General features: G+C 33.9%; 1 protein-coding gene across 3 annotated transcripts in view; it reads right to left on the bottom strand.

Annotated features, from left to right (window-relative positions):
* Positions 1 to 5526: 5526 nt before the first annotated feature.
* Positions 5527 to 18919, bottom strand: part of LOC131802141 (protein-tyrosine sulfotransferase-like) — a 64637-nt gene continuing 51244 nt past the window's right edge. For 2 of the 3 annotated variants that reach the window (XM_059121602.1, XM_059121601.1), the window contains exons 5-8: positions 18693 to 18872; positions 13866 to 14002; positions 12398 to 12596; positions 5527 to 8305 (exon numbers count right to left, since the gene is read on the bottom strand). In XM_059121602.1, coding sequence (XP_058977585.1) covers positions 7784 to 8305; positions 12398 to 12596; positions 13866 to 14002; positions 18693 to 18872 — 1038 coding nt within the window. In that variant the 3' untranslated portion in view covers positions 5527 to 7783. The remainder of the gene's footprint in view (positions 8306 to 12397; positions 12597 to 13865; positions 14003 to 18692; positions 18873 to 18919) is intronic. The other variant, XM_059121603.1, reaches the window with a different exon arrangement.

The raw sequence follows: 18919 nt of genomic DNA, 5'->3' as shown, positions 1-18919 counted from the left end.
AAACACAGATCTTATTAACCATCTTCTTCTGAGCTCTGACCCTTTTATAACGGGACAGCGAACGTTACCAAACAATAAAAAATCTATGTTATTAAACCTGCGTTTGATTTATTTGAATAACACTGAAATTTATAAATATCCATTAGTAACTTTGATTTAATTTTATGTTGAATTTTTATTTTAATTTGTTTACAAAAAAAATAATCAAATTTGGAATTGATTTGTATAAAAAATATTTCTATTTTTGGAGGTACCTTTAGAGGGGGACTTTACCTGAAGGCGGGCCGGTCCAAAAATTTTGAGTAAGATTATTTTTTAACTCTTTAGAACGTAAAATGTCAAATAACAGAACAATCAGGTGTGGAAATGTGACAAGAATTGGGCAAAAAACCTTATTCGGGAGGTACGTTGTAAGGGGACCATGCCAAAACATGCACCGACCAGATCCATTTTTTATTTTTATCCCATCAAGGTACCATAATCAAAGATTTATATTGATATCTGCACTGAAAGTAATTTTTGGCCGCTGTTCCCATACAACCTCGACCACTGTGCATTGGTGTTAACGATCATTAGATATGTGTTTCTGATGTTTATTTTTCTAAACTTTTCTCCGAACTTGCTGACCCGAAACAGGATAAATATTTAATACTGGCTAAAGCCGCTACCCCTTTGATTTTATATGCATTCTAAATTTTATATACGAACATATTTTGGTTAAAAAATATAAAAAAAATCAAAAATTAAAATATTGTAATACTTTAATGTGCAAATAAACAAATAGCTCATGAACATGACAGGAACAGGTGACCACGAGAAAAGCATGAACATGCCATGCATACCCGAAGGGTTTGCCCTTCGGATTTACTAATTTCATAGCAAATGCCCATGATGCAGGAAACTGAAATATTTTAAAGTTGAGTGGCATTTCTGTTGCAATTAGTCCATTCGAGGTAGAAACATACTTCCCCGTAATATTCGTATCCTCAATTAAATTGTTGTGTAGTTTTTTACTGAACCGATTTCAATATAATTTAACAAAATTTACTTTTACACCAAATTCTGTCACTCCATCCATATTTTATAGAAATTGGTGCGTCAAACATGTGCCACATATTCTGAATTTCATTTGAATCGGTCATATGTACCGTATTTGGTGCATAACATACATGAAATCGGCCGAAATATATATATGGGAACTTTACCCAAACCTCAACCGATTTCAATAAAATTTGGCAATTTTTGTCCGAATTTCATTGGAATCGGACATACATATCGCATTGGTTGCATCAAATATGTAAAATTGGTCGAAAATATATATGGGAACTACATCTAAATCTGAACCGATTTCAATATAATTTGACAAATGTATATTGGTTTAAAATTCCGTCACACATTCCAAATTTCATTGGAATCGAACATAAATATCGTGTTTGGTGCATCAAATTGACAAAATCGGTCGAAAATAGATATGGGATAGCTCCCATATCTATTCCAAATCTGAACCGATTTCAATATAATTTGACAAATTAATTTTTGTTTCAAACTCCGTTACGCATGCCAAATTTGGAGACTGCATTTGTAATCGATCAATAGATATATGCGCATAAAATCTAAATTCTTGGGAGGTACTTGGATTCTGTTGTTATATCTGCAGTTCCAAGTGGAAGTCAAAAAAATTATATAGCCTTTGTTATTTTCAGTCGATGTTGTAGTATTCTTGGAAATTTTAAGGAAAATCTGTTCAGCGGTTTTCGGGTCCATAAATTACAAACAAACAAACATTTTCCTCTTGATGGTAACAATATGTAATATAACGAATAATCTCCAAGCAAATTTGTTTTAAATAAAAAAACAAATATTTGGCATCATATTGTTGTTCAAGCTACCTGTATTTCCCGCTTACCTTTATGCATTTCCCGTAGTTGGCCAAAAGAGGTAATGCGAAAAAAAGAGAAAATACAAATTGCTTTTCTACAAAATTATGTTTATTATTTATTTAATGATTTTTTTGTTTTAGCAAATGTACATATCCATGTTTATGTATTTGTTTCACATTGTCACATTTTGTTAATACATGTATAAATAATGTTGTTGTTACGTTCATTTATTTTTAATTATTTTAAATTATAGTTTTTGTTGTTGGGTGCATGAACTTTTACATACGACATATCTTCAGCCATTTCGCCTACCTCTATCACCTGGGAGAGGAAACTGACCGTTAACAATATATTTTTTTTTTTGTAAAAGTTCACCTTCAGCTGCCAAACATTTTGTGGTTAACAGTACTTTTTAGCGGCCTTTTTACACAGTTTTCAATTCATTTGGGCCTCCTCTTCGGGATTCGTTTAAAGGAAACTTTTCATAATAAATTTCCGTTTTCCGCTTTGTGCCATTTTCTGTTTCCCTTTTGCATTTATAATTAACATCAAATGGAATTAATAAAATGTTGCTAAGGTTTTGAATTAAAAAAAAAGTAAAACGCCATATAATTATAAACGTTCGTGAGTAACATAGCCCCCCCCCTCCGGCAGGAAATTTGTAATGCCTCTCTTCTTCATGAAGAATGTTCATTTTTTAGGGCTCATGAAACAATTTTGCCTCGCTTGGAAGGCACAGAGTAGGAGGAACTTTCCGCTCTGAAAGCTGTGTAAGTCGGCATGTATTTAATTACTACAACTTCTGTGAGTTATGCATGATCCAATTTGTGAAATAAAAGGTTTTGAATAAAAAGCATTTAGGATTTTTATTGTTTATTTTTACAGTAAGAAACTTGTTTAATCATTTTTTGTTTTCTTATCAAAAGTTTTTGGTTTTTAGTTTATTGTCAGCAGATTTCTTACATCTACTTTTGTCTTTTAGCAGATTTACACAATCTGGATTTGTTTGAGTTGGTGTAGCATAAACTTGGAAGCTGGGGGTAGAAGGAGACATGTTACAATTGTAAATGAAACAAAAAATATTTTTCAGCCACAATGTTTCTAAGCGATTTAGCTCTGTACGAAATGAAATTGGGCATTGGCCACATGCTGCATAACTATTTATAGATTTATTTTCTAATTTAAAGTAAACCAATGTTATCATTTGAAAATATAATTCCAACAAAGAGTTGAACATTTGCGATTGCAACAAGTGAATATATGTACTACATGGGATCGGAAAATACTTAATCCAAAGGACTAGGCAAATCTTACAAAATATCTTGATTTTCAAATGTGATTTCAATGCCTAGGACATTTCTAAAGAACTTGAGCAATGCTTCGACTGATAAAAACTTGAAAATTTCTAAAATCGACTCAAGATATCAAACATAAAATAAATAGTCCAAACTTATGTAAAATGTAAATGATTTATTTTCTAAGCCATCCTGAAAATCTTTTCAAAATTGTTGCAAGTTTTTATTTGATTCTACAACCCATACGCCATACAATAGCCAGTTTAACATTTACAGTAAATATAAAGTTTTAATAAAAGAGAAACAATACATATTTTCAAACGATTCCATTTTTTGAAACATTCCGTAGATATGCAAAATAGCGAGAACAAAAACAACGAGTTTAAATATCGACATATGTCTGTATTTTTTTCCGCATGAATGCATTGGAGTGATGTGTACCGTTGCTGGTAATTTCATCAGCAGATTTTTATTTAAATACCGACAGTAAAATCTCATATGATTCGCCAAACGAGGACAGTATGAATTAGTCAGTTGTTGCATTGCAAAGAAGACACGAGACAAAATAATCCAATTCCATAGAAACAAAAATTTACTGACTAATTGAATTTTGCTGACCTCTGATTCGTATCTTTACAACATACATGTGAAAATATTGAAAATCGATCGAGATTTTCATTCTGTATAAGCTGCTGTGTAAGGCAGTATCAACATCTTTATATCAGGATCCAAAGTATCGATTGAAATGTTTTCCACATTGAATGCAAGAGTTTGGTCCTTGCTGGATGTTTGTCAAACTAACTACACCTAAGTCTGTTTTTACACGGTCTTTTTGTACACGGTTTTGATATAACACGGTTTGAAAATTGAATATTTTTAATTTTTTTTACACGATTTTATTCCATTTAGCACGATTTGAAATGTTATGTACTTCAATTTTTAAATTTAAATTTAATTTTAACGCATTAAGATAAAAGGTAAGCCAAAAAATATTTTGTATTTATTCAGTTATTTATGTTTTTTAATTTTGTTAAATATTTTATGTATCCCTAAAAGGAAATGTCAGATAAAAAACTAAAAGAGAAGGCAATTTCTTTGGAAACCAAGATTAAAATTTTAGATCGCCTTCGAAATGGAGAAGGCTCAACTGCTCTTGGTAAAACATTCGCTTTAAATGAAGCCACAATAAGAACTATAAAGAAAAATGAAATTGCAATTAAGCAATCTGTGATTTCATGAATTCTTGTTCTTAAAAATTCTTGTTTTTCACTAATTTTAATAGGTTTTAGAGATTAGGAACAAATCACCCATTTTTGTATAAGACCAATGTCTTTTTTACACGGTTTTTTTTACACGGCTTCTTCTGGAACCAATCTACCATGTAAAAACAGACTTAGGTGTATTTACAAATTATCGTGGTGGGAATTTCCTAGAAGCAAAAGAGGCAAGAACCTATAATTAACTTGATCTAAAATTGAATGTGATTTTAAATATCACTTATTTACTGAACTAAAAATATATTTTTTTTATTTTATTTTTGTTTTTTTAATATCTACTTGAACATTTGTGAGAGATAAACACAACTCTTGAGACTCTATATAAGTATAACTCATATCAATTCAAGATTGTTTTTGAGCTGATTACTAAAACTCTAGGAAAAGCAAGAATACCATTTTCCTTTTAAATTTAATTTTTTTACTGCAATATCTTTATAATAATAATAATAATAATAATAACAAGTACTTTATATAGTAGTATAATGTATGTACGTATGTATATATCATGAAATTGTGAATTTATTTACTTTTATTATTGAATTGTTTTTTAACTCAGGTTTAAGGTAGGCTATGTAATAATTATGTATGGTCTATTAGGCCTTTTTATTACAAATGGATTAATAAATAAATAAATAAATAAATAAATAATATCGAACAAAAAATAATAATAAAAATAGTAGATTCTTGCTGGTTCTGGAACAGAGCAAGGTATAAACGTATAAGTGTCGGTTGAACTATTGCTTTTATGTGGCTTTTCATGGGGTTATATTGACTGTATTTTGAATACAAATGTGAATATTAAAGATTTAATTTTTTACACAAAGTTAAAAATTTAATTTGAAGCGATACCCATCACAACCTACGAGCCTATGCAACACCATGTGTAAAAGAGTGATTTAAAATGTTGTTTTAAGTTACAGTGTGGCAATAAAATAACAAAAAAATAAGCAAATCATAAATATGTACATATGTTTGCAACGTATGCCAAAAACGCATCTTACCAACCTCGTACCTATGACATGTAGCAGGTTTTATGCTCGACAACAATTTATTTTCTGTTTTCATGTTTATTTATATATATATATTTGTTTATACACAATCAGTCACATTATTTTGTAAAATAAATTTACCTAACTATACACTGTACAGATGGGTTGTTGTACGCGTGTGTTTACATATTCTGTTTTATTTCATCTTCTTTTGTTTTATTTGTTATCAATTATTCTGGAGGAGGATTTGTGTTTTGTTTCGATCCTCTTATTTCTCATTATTTATTTTTTTTTAATAAATTGTATACATAGTTTCTATATATATAAATAAAAATTGTTAAAATATTATTAAAAGCTCTTTAGAGGTGTTCTTATCTTCATTCGTTTAAATGTTAAATTAGATAATTATTAATATATAAGTATGTATAAATAGTAATATAAATTATATGTAGTCGCTTAGGTATTATTTGATTTACTTTCTCACAAATTTGCTTTGCAAATCCGTGCTTTTTATTTGTTGTTGTCAATGTTTTGAAGTTGTGTATATAGATTAATGTAAGTAGTTGATTTATCTATAATATTGAATTCTATGTACAAATACAAACGAAACAACGAAACAAATTAACATTTTAGTATGGCTAACTATTTAAAATCACTAACTAACTGTACATCATATCAAAGTTAAACACCGAAAATGTTTCGAAAATTAAAAACTTATCAAAATTTTGAATTAAATTCCTTGGAATATAAAAAAAAAAACTTACTGAAATGGGTACCAGTGCCAGTGTATTAAGTTACTTTGTGGGATTAAAATCCTTAAAGCGGTTAATCTCTGAAGAATTACTTTTTGCAATGGCATAAACGGCAACCAGATTTAAAATTTTGATATTCATATTCAGTCCACCAGAAATTACATTACAAATGTATGCGTTTACCCTATTTTTCCCAGTTTCCTCATTGCGATACCTTTCCTCATTGCGATACCATTCTATTTCGCACATTTGGAGATGGGCGTTCATATCGTGAAAATATGTATTTCTAATACGATTCGGTGTTGTCTGGGAGGGATCTTATTGTTTCTGTTATGGATCGGACATTCGGTAATATAGTTTTCAAACTAAGTTTTTCTGCAATTTATGTGCCCATAGAATTGAATTTCATGAACAATATCTAATAGATTTAAATTTTAAACGCTTCACCTTCAAAGTTTAACCCCCCCAAATCGTCTCGTAGATAAGAAAATATCCCAAATATATTGTATCTGGGGGGCTATGTACAGGATGTGTACTTTGGTTGCTGATACAGGATACCCTTTAGCAATTGAAATAAAATATTAAGGTCATTGCGTACTTGGATCTGAGTGAATAGCAAATGATGTGTGGATGTGTGAGTGTGTGGGTTTGTGTATGTACGTACGTCTATATGTTCACGGTATTGGTTCAATGGTTTAATACACTTTATTTGGTTTGGTTTCGATTTGTTTTATCTGCTCTATCGATTTTGTTGAAATGCAACGTACCTAGATAGATACATACCTATCCTCTGACTCTATGTACACGTTCGGCTTGCATGTGCAGGCGATATCTGTGGCAATGTATAATGTATGGTAAGAAGGAGTTTGTTATTTCGGGCGCCACACTCGCACTTAAATGCATCGGTACACGGGTACTTAAAGACACACATATCGCACAATACGATTGCGAACAACGATTGTTGTTTAATCATTCCAATTGAGATGGCTTTGTTGCACGGTCTCTGTCTGCAGTTTTTAGCTGCTGCTCATGATGACATCCGTTTCCCTATTGCATTTCCGGCTCAATGCTATCTAGCATTTGATGTAGAAAATTGTACAACAATGGAACACAAGATTGTGTCGGCATCATTCGCCGGTTGAAGAGTTACTCACAGGTGTTCCTGCATTCTATTCCTATCATTCTATATTGCCTTAATGTTTGCCCGTGTGTGTGTGTATGCAAATCTGCCAGTGCGGAATAAAAAATGGGTGGTGGGTTATGCCCCCAGTAACTACACTGATGATGATGTTAATGCTGATGGCAACTTTCTGTTCCATTCAATGATCGATAGCTGATGATGATGATGGTGGTTCGGTTCATTAAACAAATCGGTAAAAAGTCAGGGTTGGCTGGTTGGTTGATTGGTGGTCGTCTTCATGTAGTTGCTGTGGTAGTAGGTGGTGACTGTGGTGGTGTGGTCGTTGTGTTGGTGGTGTTGGAATTATTTTGTGGTGGTCTCATCATTGTCATTCTTGCTCTTCCAAGCATTATGACATTTTGAATGCTGGGTGTTCTTCGTGTTTTTTGCTTTAGCATTGTTTCTTTTTATTATTTGTTTTCGTTTTCTTTATTCAGCTGCCTTATCGTCGCCACATCCAACAGTTTTTTCTTTCGATGCATATCGTTCGAAGGAGCTGCTCTTAACTCGTTGTTAAAATGCTGCTCGTCCTGATGTTGCAACATATTATCATTATTGTTTTTCTTTTTGTTTTTGTTGTTGTTGGTGATGATGATGTCCCCGTTGATATCATCTTGGTATTGCAAGTTGATGCCATCCATGGGGTATGGTTGAGAGCGTTTTCCTTCCAGCTGCTGCTGTTGCTGCATCGATATGCCATCGTCGTCATCGCCATCGTTGGTGTTGTGGTTATTGGTGTCCTTATTGTTATGCTTGAATTGATTGTTGTTGTTACTGCTGATTATGTTGGAATTTCCTGGAGCAAATGTCTCATTGATATTATCCTCTTCCTCTTCGGCATTGGCATTGGCGTTGGCGTTCTGTTGTTGATGGGGCGACATTTTCAACACTTCCTTAGCTTTATTTTCCCATAGCCTTCGATTGGCTTTTAGCTGTTCGCGTCGGAGAGCATGTCCATGCATTTGTTGGTTTTTAGTTGTTGGTGTTTGTTTGTGTTATCGTTTGTGTCCACGCCAATGGCATGTCCAGTGCCAATTAAAAGTATTCCGAAAGATATGAAAAGGATAAAGAAGTCATTAATTGAAATTAACTTGAAAATGAATGGCGCTGTGGCCCGAAAACAAAGCAATGGCCCGTGGCCAATAAATATTTGTGTGTATGTGGATATGCATATTTATACATGCATACATATGTATATAAATGTAAATGTATACAAACAACAATAAATATAAGAAAATTGAAAACTGATAATAAATAAATTAAGGAAGGTGTGTGTGTGGGCGTTTATAGCTCATATAAATGTCAGCACTCCTGTAGCATTTGTGGGACCATGGACAAAACTGAACTTAACAAATATTGTAGCGAGTCATCAATGCATAGCCTGGGTCAGTTGGTCGTTGTGAAAGGACACTACAAGTCGAGGAGTCTACGTTTAATTTTGCAAAATGACATATTACAATTCGATCAGTGAAAATGCATTACCATAATTAATTATCATAGCTTATTATGAGGTTGGTTCGCATAAGGCCAGTTGGAACTGAAAATTCCATTCATTCATTTGGCCGATATGCAACAAATATTTTACGAATTCCATTTGCTTACATTTTTCAATACTTTTGTTTTCAAGGGAAAAATGTTTAATTAAATTTTTACAGCTTTAACAATAAAATACGTTTCACCAAATCGACAGTGGAAAGAGTTGTCATCCATTCATCCTCCTTTTTCCGAAAATTTGCAGAAAGTTCGAAACAGACAACGAGGAAAGGGTATGACAATAATGTGTCTCAAATGAATAACAAATAAGCTTCCCAAGTGGATGTAGGAACACATACTTGTATTGCGATTTGGATATTCCATAACATCAAAAGGCACGCAGGGAGCAATGTTGTATTTGCTGTATCATACAATATTTATGGGACCTCTCAAGAGGAAGTACACTTTTGTAAAGTTAACTGCGTAAATACGTATAAATTATTTAAATACTCACAAAAAGTTTTAGCGTTACAATGTTCCTTAACAAAACCTAGATAAGGACGAATGTTATTTTCTCACCGATAAAAGGAGAATGTTAAAGAAGTTTTTGTTTGAGGTGGAAATTCCCCTACTTGTAGTCCACATTTTTAACATATGTTGGTGTAGAAGCTAAAAACTACGTTTGCTATACAAAACTACGGGGCTATACAAAAACGTGGTCATTTACAGCCAACTATCTACCAGCGAGGGCAGCGCCTATTTGGAACTTTGGAAAATGTAGTTGAAGTCATCAAAATGCCAAAAGTAGGGAGGTACCGTTTTGGGTTTATACGAAGACGTGGACCAATATAAGAAATTTTCTACCAATACCAAATGTGATATAATTTCAGCAAAATACCGAATATCGAGTGTAGTTATATGGGGACTACACCTAAACTTGAATCTATATGGATAGTTATGTGCAAAAATGTTTCTCAAATAACGGGAACATTAGCTGCCAATTTACAGCAAATTATGTCCAAAAATAAGAGGAAAATCAGCCAAAACACCTTAAATCTGGCGGTGCAGTTATATCAAAATGTGGAATTATATGGCCTATTTTCAATACCGAAAATTCTACGGACTTAAATGTAACTCAAGAAATGTTTAACAACCTCCTTCATTTCGTTCGGAATATAGAGTGATTTCCACAGGCGGACGGGGATGGCTAAATCCATATAGAATCTTAAGCTGATCAAGATTTTACGCTAGCTGAATTTCACCCCGAAGAAGAAGAAGTACATTCATAATTAGTATAAAAATTCAAAGTCAATTTAGACAAGTGGTATGATGATTGGTATTCAAAAATTTGAAATATCAGCCCCAGTTTAGATTTGGCCCCATAATTTAGATAATTTAAATGTTTCACCCCACATTTTTTTCCAACCAAATAAGTTGTTATTTAGGGTTTCCATTTTTTTACTTTTTTGCAAATTTTCCAGATATCTCAATAAAATAATATTCACATTTTACAATATAATGGCACATCGACGATATGTTGATATTTTAGGGACTTCTAGGACAGACGATTTGGTTATAATTTAAGTTTCACAAATTTTAGTCACATCGGGGAGAGATTTTGGAAACTGTTGATCATTTATGCAGGAGGTGTCTGAAATAGCTTCGACAGTTTTTGTGCCCACCAACCAACCAATCAGATAGACGGATGAGCATTTCCATAAGGTTGTGAACGGATAGACATTTTTAAATTAACTCACGTCATCCGAAATGCATATGGTTCTATCGCCACTTCCTATCCTTGTAGAAAGAGATGCACATTTGTACTGTACATCATAAATATCTGTTTTTACATTTTCATTACCGCTTTTTAGTTGACACTAACTACTAAAGCTGCCATCGGATGACGACAAAACACCCATCCATCCATTCCTAATCAATGTTTAACGTAAATCGTAGTGGTGGTTGTACCACATTGAGATTCGCACCAATTGACAAGACCGCAGGCAACCACACTTGGTGTTTGCTTATCGTTACAGGGAGCAATTGGCCATGAACCGTTTAGTAGCAAACCTGCAGGTATTATTGATTTAATGTCAGCCCTCCGTCCTCCCGCAGCACGTCTGGCAATGGCATTTGTTTGTATTAATTAAAATTATGTATTTATATTACAATGTTTAATTATGCATTAACGCACATCGAATTAACAGGTCATGGGAGCACTGTGGGCTCGGATGCGTGTGTATGTGGGGGGGATATGAGTGACTGTTTGCGTTTGTATTTACAAAGAAGAGCAGTAACACAGTCATTTATGTTAATTTGATTTGAAATAAGTACAAGAATGAATATTTTGTAGAAGATTAAACGATATGCCAGCCAACATTCGAATGGGAAGTAAAATCGATGGTGTTGAAACGACAACTGACTTGCCGGAGCCTACTATAGAACACAGATTAAAATGATTGAGTAAGGTAGGGGTGATTCGCTTTATCTTGATCCTGGCAGACATATAATAAGTCTAATTTCTGAGGTCTATTACATTTCGGCATGTCAAGTAGAAGAAGTGATAAACTTTATGGGTTCTTCGGTTTACGACACGTTTTTTTAGAGAAACTTTGATTAAAGACGTTAGATGTCGAAGGGCGAATGAAACAAGAATTCCCTGCATAAATTGTATTTAAAAAGTACACTTCCACGCCAAAACACCAAGTCGTGTCCCATCAACATGCTGCTCACCGAAGTGAATGGTGAGTCAGATTTCTACACGTTCATAAATTTTGGAACATTTCAAAAGTCATTAGGATGCTGAAAGCTAACATAAAGGAACTTAATTGACTATCATTTACTCAAAAACCTGAGAACTGCAGTACGGTACGCATATTCAGCCAATCGGGGACGTGGGAGCGTAGAGAAAAGTAAGCGTAATGAAGATTACTTTCAACTACCTAATGTTGAGCAACACGACGGGTGGAGGAGCTGTAGGAGCCGCAACACAATGTCAACATTTGTTAGGAAAAACTTTTTTTTATTTATTTCTTTACAACGACGAAGACGACGGCGAAGACAAACAAAGGAAAGAAAAAAATCAACAACAACAATAAAAATGTTTAAGAAAAGGAAAGTTAAAATTAAATGAAACATAATGGAATATAATACGAAAATAAAAGCAATGCCTGGATGGATGGCTGGTTGGTTGGATGGATGGCACACAACATGTACACGTACAATAAATACAACAAGAATAACAAGAAAAAGGAAAAATGCGGAGAAAAACAAGAACATTCATAAATAAAAATGGTTGGTGGTAACTGGAAGGAAATGCGGGACTGTACACTAGACAACCCAGACAATACAACACAATGGGGAATCGGAGTCCAGGCCAAAACGAATTGAACACAAAACAAACAAAGTCAGGAACTTAACTAAATGGAGCAAATCACAAAACAAGCGCACATTAACAACCAACCAAGCAGCCAACGAACAAACAAACGAACGAATAAACGAGGAACCAACAACAAGAAGAGCAACGGCACTTATATAAGCCACACACATACCTTCGATGTATTATCTGCCACCCAGGCGTCTGGCTTACCGTAATCCGGCGGATTTGCAAAGGGATCATAGCCCAACACCGAGAGCATAGGTGCTATGTCCGCCATGTCGCGCACCACATCTTCGGGTATGTTGCCCACCCACTTCGACAGGGCTTCCAGGTTTACTGGCTTAATCACCTGGTCCGACGAACGCTCCACTCTGCAAAGACACAAGAAAACAGAAGCAAGTTTAAAATAACAATAACAGCAACAACAAATTAATAGACAAGAAAAATGGGAGACAAAAAGTTAATTGCTTCGTTAGCCATTTAGCTTGGAGACACCATGTTACCTGGATGGAAAAACTTTTTATATTCTACACGCATATCTCCACCAAACAAAAGCAGAGGCCGCCCCAACTCCCATTCCATCCATCCCCCCACCGTTGCCATCTGTATGCATTTGGAGCCGAGGCTCGCCCATAAAGCAAAGCCATAATTGTAAGTTATGGCGGAAGTTAGTTAATGATATTAAAATTCTGGGAATTTGCGAATGCAAGATGACATAAAAATGAATAGATGTGTATCCAGACAGACAGAGGGACAGAAAGAGAGTCTAAAACCAGTGACACAGAATAAGCATCATTGCCCTAAAGAATTCCATGGTAATGGAATTCATTAAATACGTGGCGGAGGTGCAGTTGAATAAGTTCGAAGGTTGAATATCTATAGCGCGTGGAAGCATAAAAAACGAAACATATACTCTTTCTATATCTAAGAACACATTTGAGCTAAAGTGTAAATATAAAAATTCAATATAAATCCCACCGCAAGATATTGAAATTTAAACTATTTTTATTTGTATGCCGATTTCTGGGGATTATGACCGATTATTTCTTTATTATGGGGGTTATGACCTAAAAAGAAACGGTCATAATTCCCGTAATTGTAATGGAGATTATGATTGGTTTCTTTTGCGTTTGCTGTTGCGTGACATACCCAGCGGAAAAAATCTCAAGCTCCGAGCGAAGGCTTGTTTCTTACAAAATGAAATAAATTTAGAAAACTTTAGTTCGCATCAACCGTTGTTAGATATATTCAGGGGAGAACATTTAAAGCCCTGGCCAAAGACCGTTTTTTTACAAATTGTATTAAATTTAGAAACATTTGCTTTGCGTTAGCTGCTGTTGGACAAACTCAGAGGAAAAAATCTCAAGTCCCGGCCGAAAGCCGGCTGATTACAAAAAAAGTTTAAAATTCAGAAAATATTGGTTCGCGATAGTTGGTGATGGACATACCCAGAGGAGAAAATCGATTTTTTTTTTCTTTTTTGGTCCGTATTATGATGGGAATTATGTCTGCTACTTTTTGGGGGTAAAGACTGATTTTTTCTCGGACATAATTTCCATTCCATTATGGAGTTATGATCCAAAAAAAAAAAAAAAAACGGTCATAATCCTCGCAAAACACTCTTAATGTCGTTTACTTACTTTGAGAGAGGCACACCGTTGGGTTTGTTGATAAACTCCTCGTGGTGCAGAACAGAGTCATTCCATGGTACATCAAGGAATTCCAATATTTTACGCATCCATTCCTCGGGATGCAATACCAATTGTTCGTAATAAACCTGTAAGAGGAAAAAAATAAATATTCCACATTTTAGATGCTATGGAGTTATTTTTTTTTTTTTTTTTTTTTCAAAATGAGACAATTTAATTTCATGTATTTATTATTTTGACAACATTTTCCAGCAACAACAATGTTATTCAGCTGATTTCAAAGTTTAGATTTTCTTTTTATATTTATTTTACTTCATCCTGCTATTTTCAAAGATTAGACTTTTAATTTATTTGCTTTATTTCAATACCTCGAAAGCTTTGAAGGTCAATTGTACATAAATTGGGAGTCTATCAATTTTTGTTGGGGTAGGGGGAGTTATTTTTTTTTTTTTTTTTTCAAAATGAGACAATTTAATTTCATGTATTTATTATTTTGACAACATTTTCCAGCAACAACAATGTTATTCAGCTGATTTCAAAGTTTAGATTTTCTTTTTATATTTATTTTACTTCATCCTGCTATTTTCAAAGATTAGACTTTTAATTTATTTGCTTTATTTCAATACCTCGAAAGCTTTGAAGGTCAATTGTACATAAATTGGGAGTCTATCAATTTTTGTTGGGGTAGGTCAGCTTGTGTGAACTTAAAGCTGAGTGCATATTTGTTGAAGACCCAAACAAGAAAAAAATCGAAAAAAAATTTAAAATCAAAACATTAAATAGAATTTGATAGTAATTTCTGTGAAATTAATGTTGGCTATGCTAAAAATCCCAAGCAATCTCCAAAGAATTTCTCTACCCTTGGATAACTAGCACAACAGACAGATTGAACTTTTATAATACCAATTTGGCAATGTGTATTAGCCTTCCCAAATACCCAATCCCGTTGAACGCTCAACTTTATGATTTCCCAAACTCTGTACCATTGAAACTTTTTTAATAAACTGAAATTCATTTCCAAAGCAATCCGAAACAATACAAAATCAATTTATCCGTCTCATTAATTTAAAGCTTATGGTGTCATTGTCCCATAAGTCCGCAAGAGATTCACATTTCAATGAATATGATTGCTCTACTCCACCCACCACCACCAGCACCAGCCGAAGTACATTTATTATATTAGTCACGCCAGCAACGGCAACAGCAGCATTGGCAGTGGCAGTGGAAATGTAACCTAATGGCCAAACTGTTCACCAAACTAAGCCGTCGCGCAACCATTTACAATGAGTTTAGGCCGTACAAAAGTACAGCTTATCGTTCTTCATAAATCACTGATGGTTTTCAAGAAAATTTATCATCTGCAGCAGCAGCAACAGCGTCAAGGACGAGCCCAGCAGCAACTGCTGTGGCAGATGCTTGGTTGAACGTTATCTTCTGATATTTCAAATGATTTATGTTTGAACTAAAAAATTGAAAATGATATTCGGGTTTAAACACAACAAGTTCCGGTTACTTTGGTAATGACATTTTTGCAATTTTCTAATTTTGTAAATTAAATCCTAAGCCCGTCCCCGTAAATAGGATATCCGGCACGAATGTACAAACAGAATATATAAACTGATTTTGAAGATTTATTGAGTGTGAAAAGATTAACCCGGAAAGTTCAAAGACATTATGGGATTTGTTATTGAAATAAAAGGAGAATGGTTAATTTATGTCACAAATGAAAATGAATTATTGGCTTTAGTGGAAGGCAAATGTAGGCGAAAGTAAAATTATAAAGCACTCATTACTGTTTAGACAGGGTTGTAGACTAATGAAGATCTAGATTTAACTCAAATAAAAAAAGACCTATTTCAATGGCAGAGCTACAAAAATGCTCAAGAACATTTGCTACGGGAAATTGTAAATTAATGCAACAAAGTTTTCAACTCTGGAAAAATTGACATGACATTTTCTACTAAAATAATCTAAAATCTCCAAAACTATTGAGGGATATATTTTATGAACTGCTTGCCAAAAACTATGATGGGAATAGTTACGGAAAGGTTGTCCAATTGGGTAGAAAAATACGAAAAGATCAACGAATATCAATTCGGTTTTAGAAAAAACTACTCGATGAATGATAATATATTTAGTCTCACTTCGATGGTCGATATAAACTGACATGAAAATGGAAAACATATGCGTTCTTCGTAGATTTTTGACATTGTGTGCAGAAAATCTATGCTATATAAACTATTCTTGGTGTATCAATGAAGGTGACACAATGTATGTAATGATACAAAATTCATAGTATGGACAGGAGACAATCTGAATCTGATAAATTTTCGACGTTTGCAGGAGTAAAAAAAGGATGTTTATTGTCCCCATTGCTATTTGCATTATACTTAGATCGGCAGCGGTAACGAAATTGATGACCTAAATATAAGAATACTGCCTAATGCAGATGATATGGTAATCCTGGCAAATGATTTGAAGGCACTACAAAAAATGATAGATAGATTAGAAGAGTATTGTGATATGTGGAATGTTGCTGTCAACATGGAGAAGGGAAAAATAATATTCAGATAATAAAAATTAATTCGGAATTTACCTATTTCTCTCTTTTTTCCAAAAGAATATACTGGCAAGAAATAAATCAAACAAAAAACTTGAAACTCTACATGGAAATTTATTTTGAATAAGCCCGATGTATCAATTTCGTCCAAATGGAAACTCTTCTTAACAGTTTGCAGATCAATTCAACAATATGGTGCACAAATATGACTTCTTCGACATATATACTAAGATTAGAAACAGGCATGGAACATAGCCACATCATCCACTTGAAAACTTTAGGAAAACATTAGGATTATATCATTCGAGCCATATTTGATTACAATAGCAGCCGATTACGTCACAAACTGGGGAAAATAGTTTTGCAAAAGCAGATTTACTGGACAAATGATATTCGTGTACTCTTAATGCAAAACAATAATGAACCATTTGGTTTGAACAGTGCCAGAAGCGAAGTTATCGAACAAAAAGATCACCTCTTAAAATCATTAGATTACAAATATTGGTGCGATGCCATAAATAGAGCCAATCAAACGACCCGAACCTACTCTAAGCTAGACCCATCAGTAGGTCAAACTTACATCAACTCGCTGTTAATATCAGAGGAGAAAATGTGGATATTCAAGGCCGGAAGTGATATTCTCAAACATAATTCTGATAATATGGATGCAAATAGGAACCCAATCTGCTCCTTATGCATCTTTATGGAAGCTGAAAATCGTCCACTTGTTCTTTGTAACTGTCCCATATTTAAAGAATTTAGAATTATGTTTTTCAAAAAGGCACTGTTTATCGAAGATGACTTAATAATTATTTTAAATGGATATATTGGAAAATGTAAGTATGTCGCAAGTTTTATAAAAATTTGTACACAGTATTCAAATCAGCTATTATCTGAATTCAAAAAAAAAAAAAAAAAAAAACCCACTGCAACAAATATGAAATACTTCTACTACTACGCAAATACTACAACTTGAAACTATTCGAATATTATTTGTGGTAAATATACAGGTTGTGACAGCATTCTATTTTTTTCATACGTATTTATTTGTAATATAGTCCTTTATTCTAATGTCCTTGTCCTTGCAGAATGTCTTGATAAAATATATTAATTAATTGGAAACTTCTCTTACAAGTGATCAAGCTTGGTGCGCAAACATTCCACGTTCAGTAGCCATTACAACCAAAGAAAACGCACAGACCAAACTTTCTTTTGCTACACCATACACATACACGCTGTGTTAAAAATCTAATACCACGACATGGTGTCATGGCTGACAGTTAGGTTCACTGTGTTCGCGATGTCTCCACAAAGATATTAATCGTTTTAAAAATACGCTGCATTTAATTTCCAATCAAAATATAACATTGGAGAGCGAAGCCATGTCAGATAATGGACCAAATGGCACGGAAGGGTAGAAAGGGCGACATAACATTTGCTATTGAAACAATTTTGTTAAAATGCTCCAGCCATGATAATAGACTGTCTGGCGCCAGATGCACGCTGTATGGAAAGCAATTCAGCAGAGCAGTAAATGGTAGCGAAAACCTACACACATACACTTAAGCCTAAAATAGAGTATGTGTATTAATGTTAGAATAAAATCCCATGAAATTTTTACACAAATATGTAATGCTCAACTTTATGCCCATTGTTACATGCAAGGTGGTAGTACTCCGAGTAATTTTTTACACTATCTAGCGTGAGTTAAGCTTACATTTAAAAATGGTCACACCCTTTGGTAGATTTTTCAGGTATTTAACTTCACAATGGCTTGCCATAAGAAAGGTCCTTTAGCGTGTATTCCAGGAGCATTGGAGTGTAATTTTTTCCTCTAATAGTTCTCTTGAAAATGATGTTGACAGTACTTTCAATGGACTTATTCATAGTATCATTAAATCCAAGATCCTTTGCAATTGCATTTGGACACTTGTCATTTGTCAACATTTTTGTCTACATGCCAATATTATTCTACATTTTGACATTTTTACAATATATTCCAGCAATGTTTAAACTTTCGTACATTATTGTATACTAAGAACACATGCCTACAGCTATTGAACATGGAAAACAATGTTGCCTGACATGGCAATGGAGTTCACTGGTCTCGACATCATTTAATTTAATTTTCAATGTAATGTGTTGTTGTATCGCTGGTTAACAAGCACATTGCGTTACATCGTTGATTAATCGTTTGAGCCACAATTATTTGAAAACTCATAATGAATAACGGCAGAACCAAACAGGATAAAACTCACCATCATGCAGCGCTCCTTGCCAATCTCTTTGCACTGGTCGTGCATAACCTCAATGGCATGATTCCATTTTTGCATGCACTGGCGATAGCTGGTCAGATCGAAACCCGTTATGGTCACTTTGCGCGAAATAATCGAATGGACAGTGGCACGCCCATCGCGTACCATAAATAGAAACTTTGCCTGTAATTAAAACAAAACAGAAGGGTTAAGTAGGCGAATTGGCCGAA

Source organism: Musca domestica, unplaced genomic scaffold, assembly GCF_030504385.1.
Source record: "Musca domestica strain aabys unplaced genomic scaffold, Musca_domestica.polishedcontigs.V.1.1 2, whole genome shotgun sequence".
NCBI lineage: Eukaryota > Metazoa > Arthropoda > Insecta > Diptera > Muscidae > Musca > Musca domestica.
Note: the sequence above shows the minus strand (reverse complement) of the source record. Positions and strands in the feature narration are given on the sequence as shown.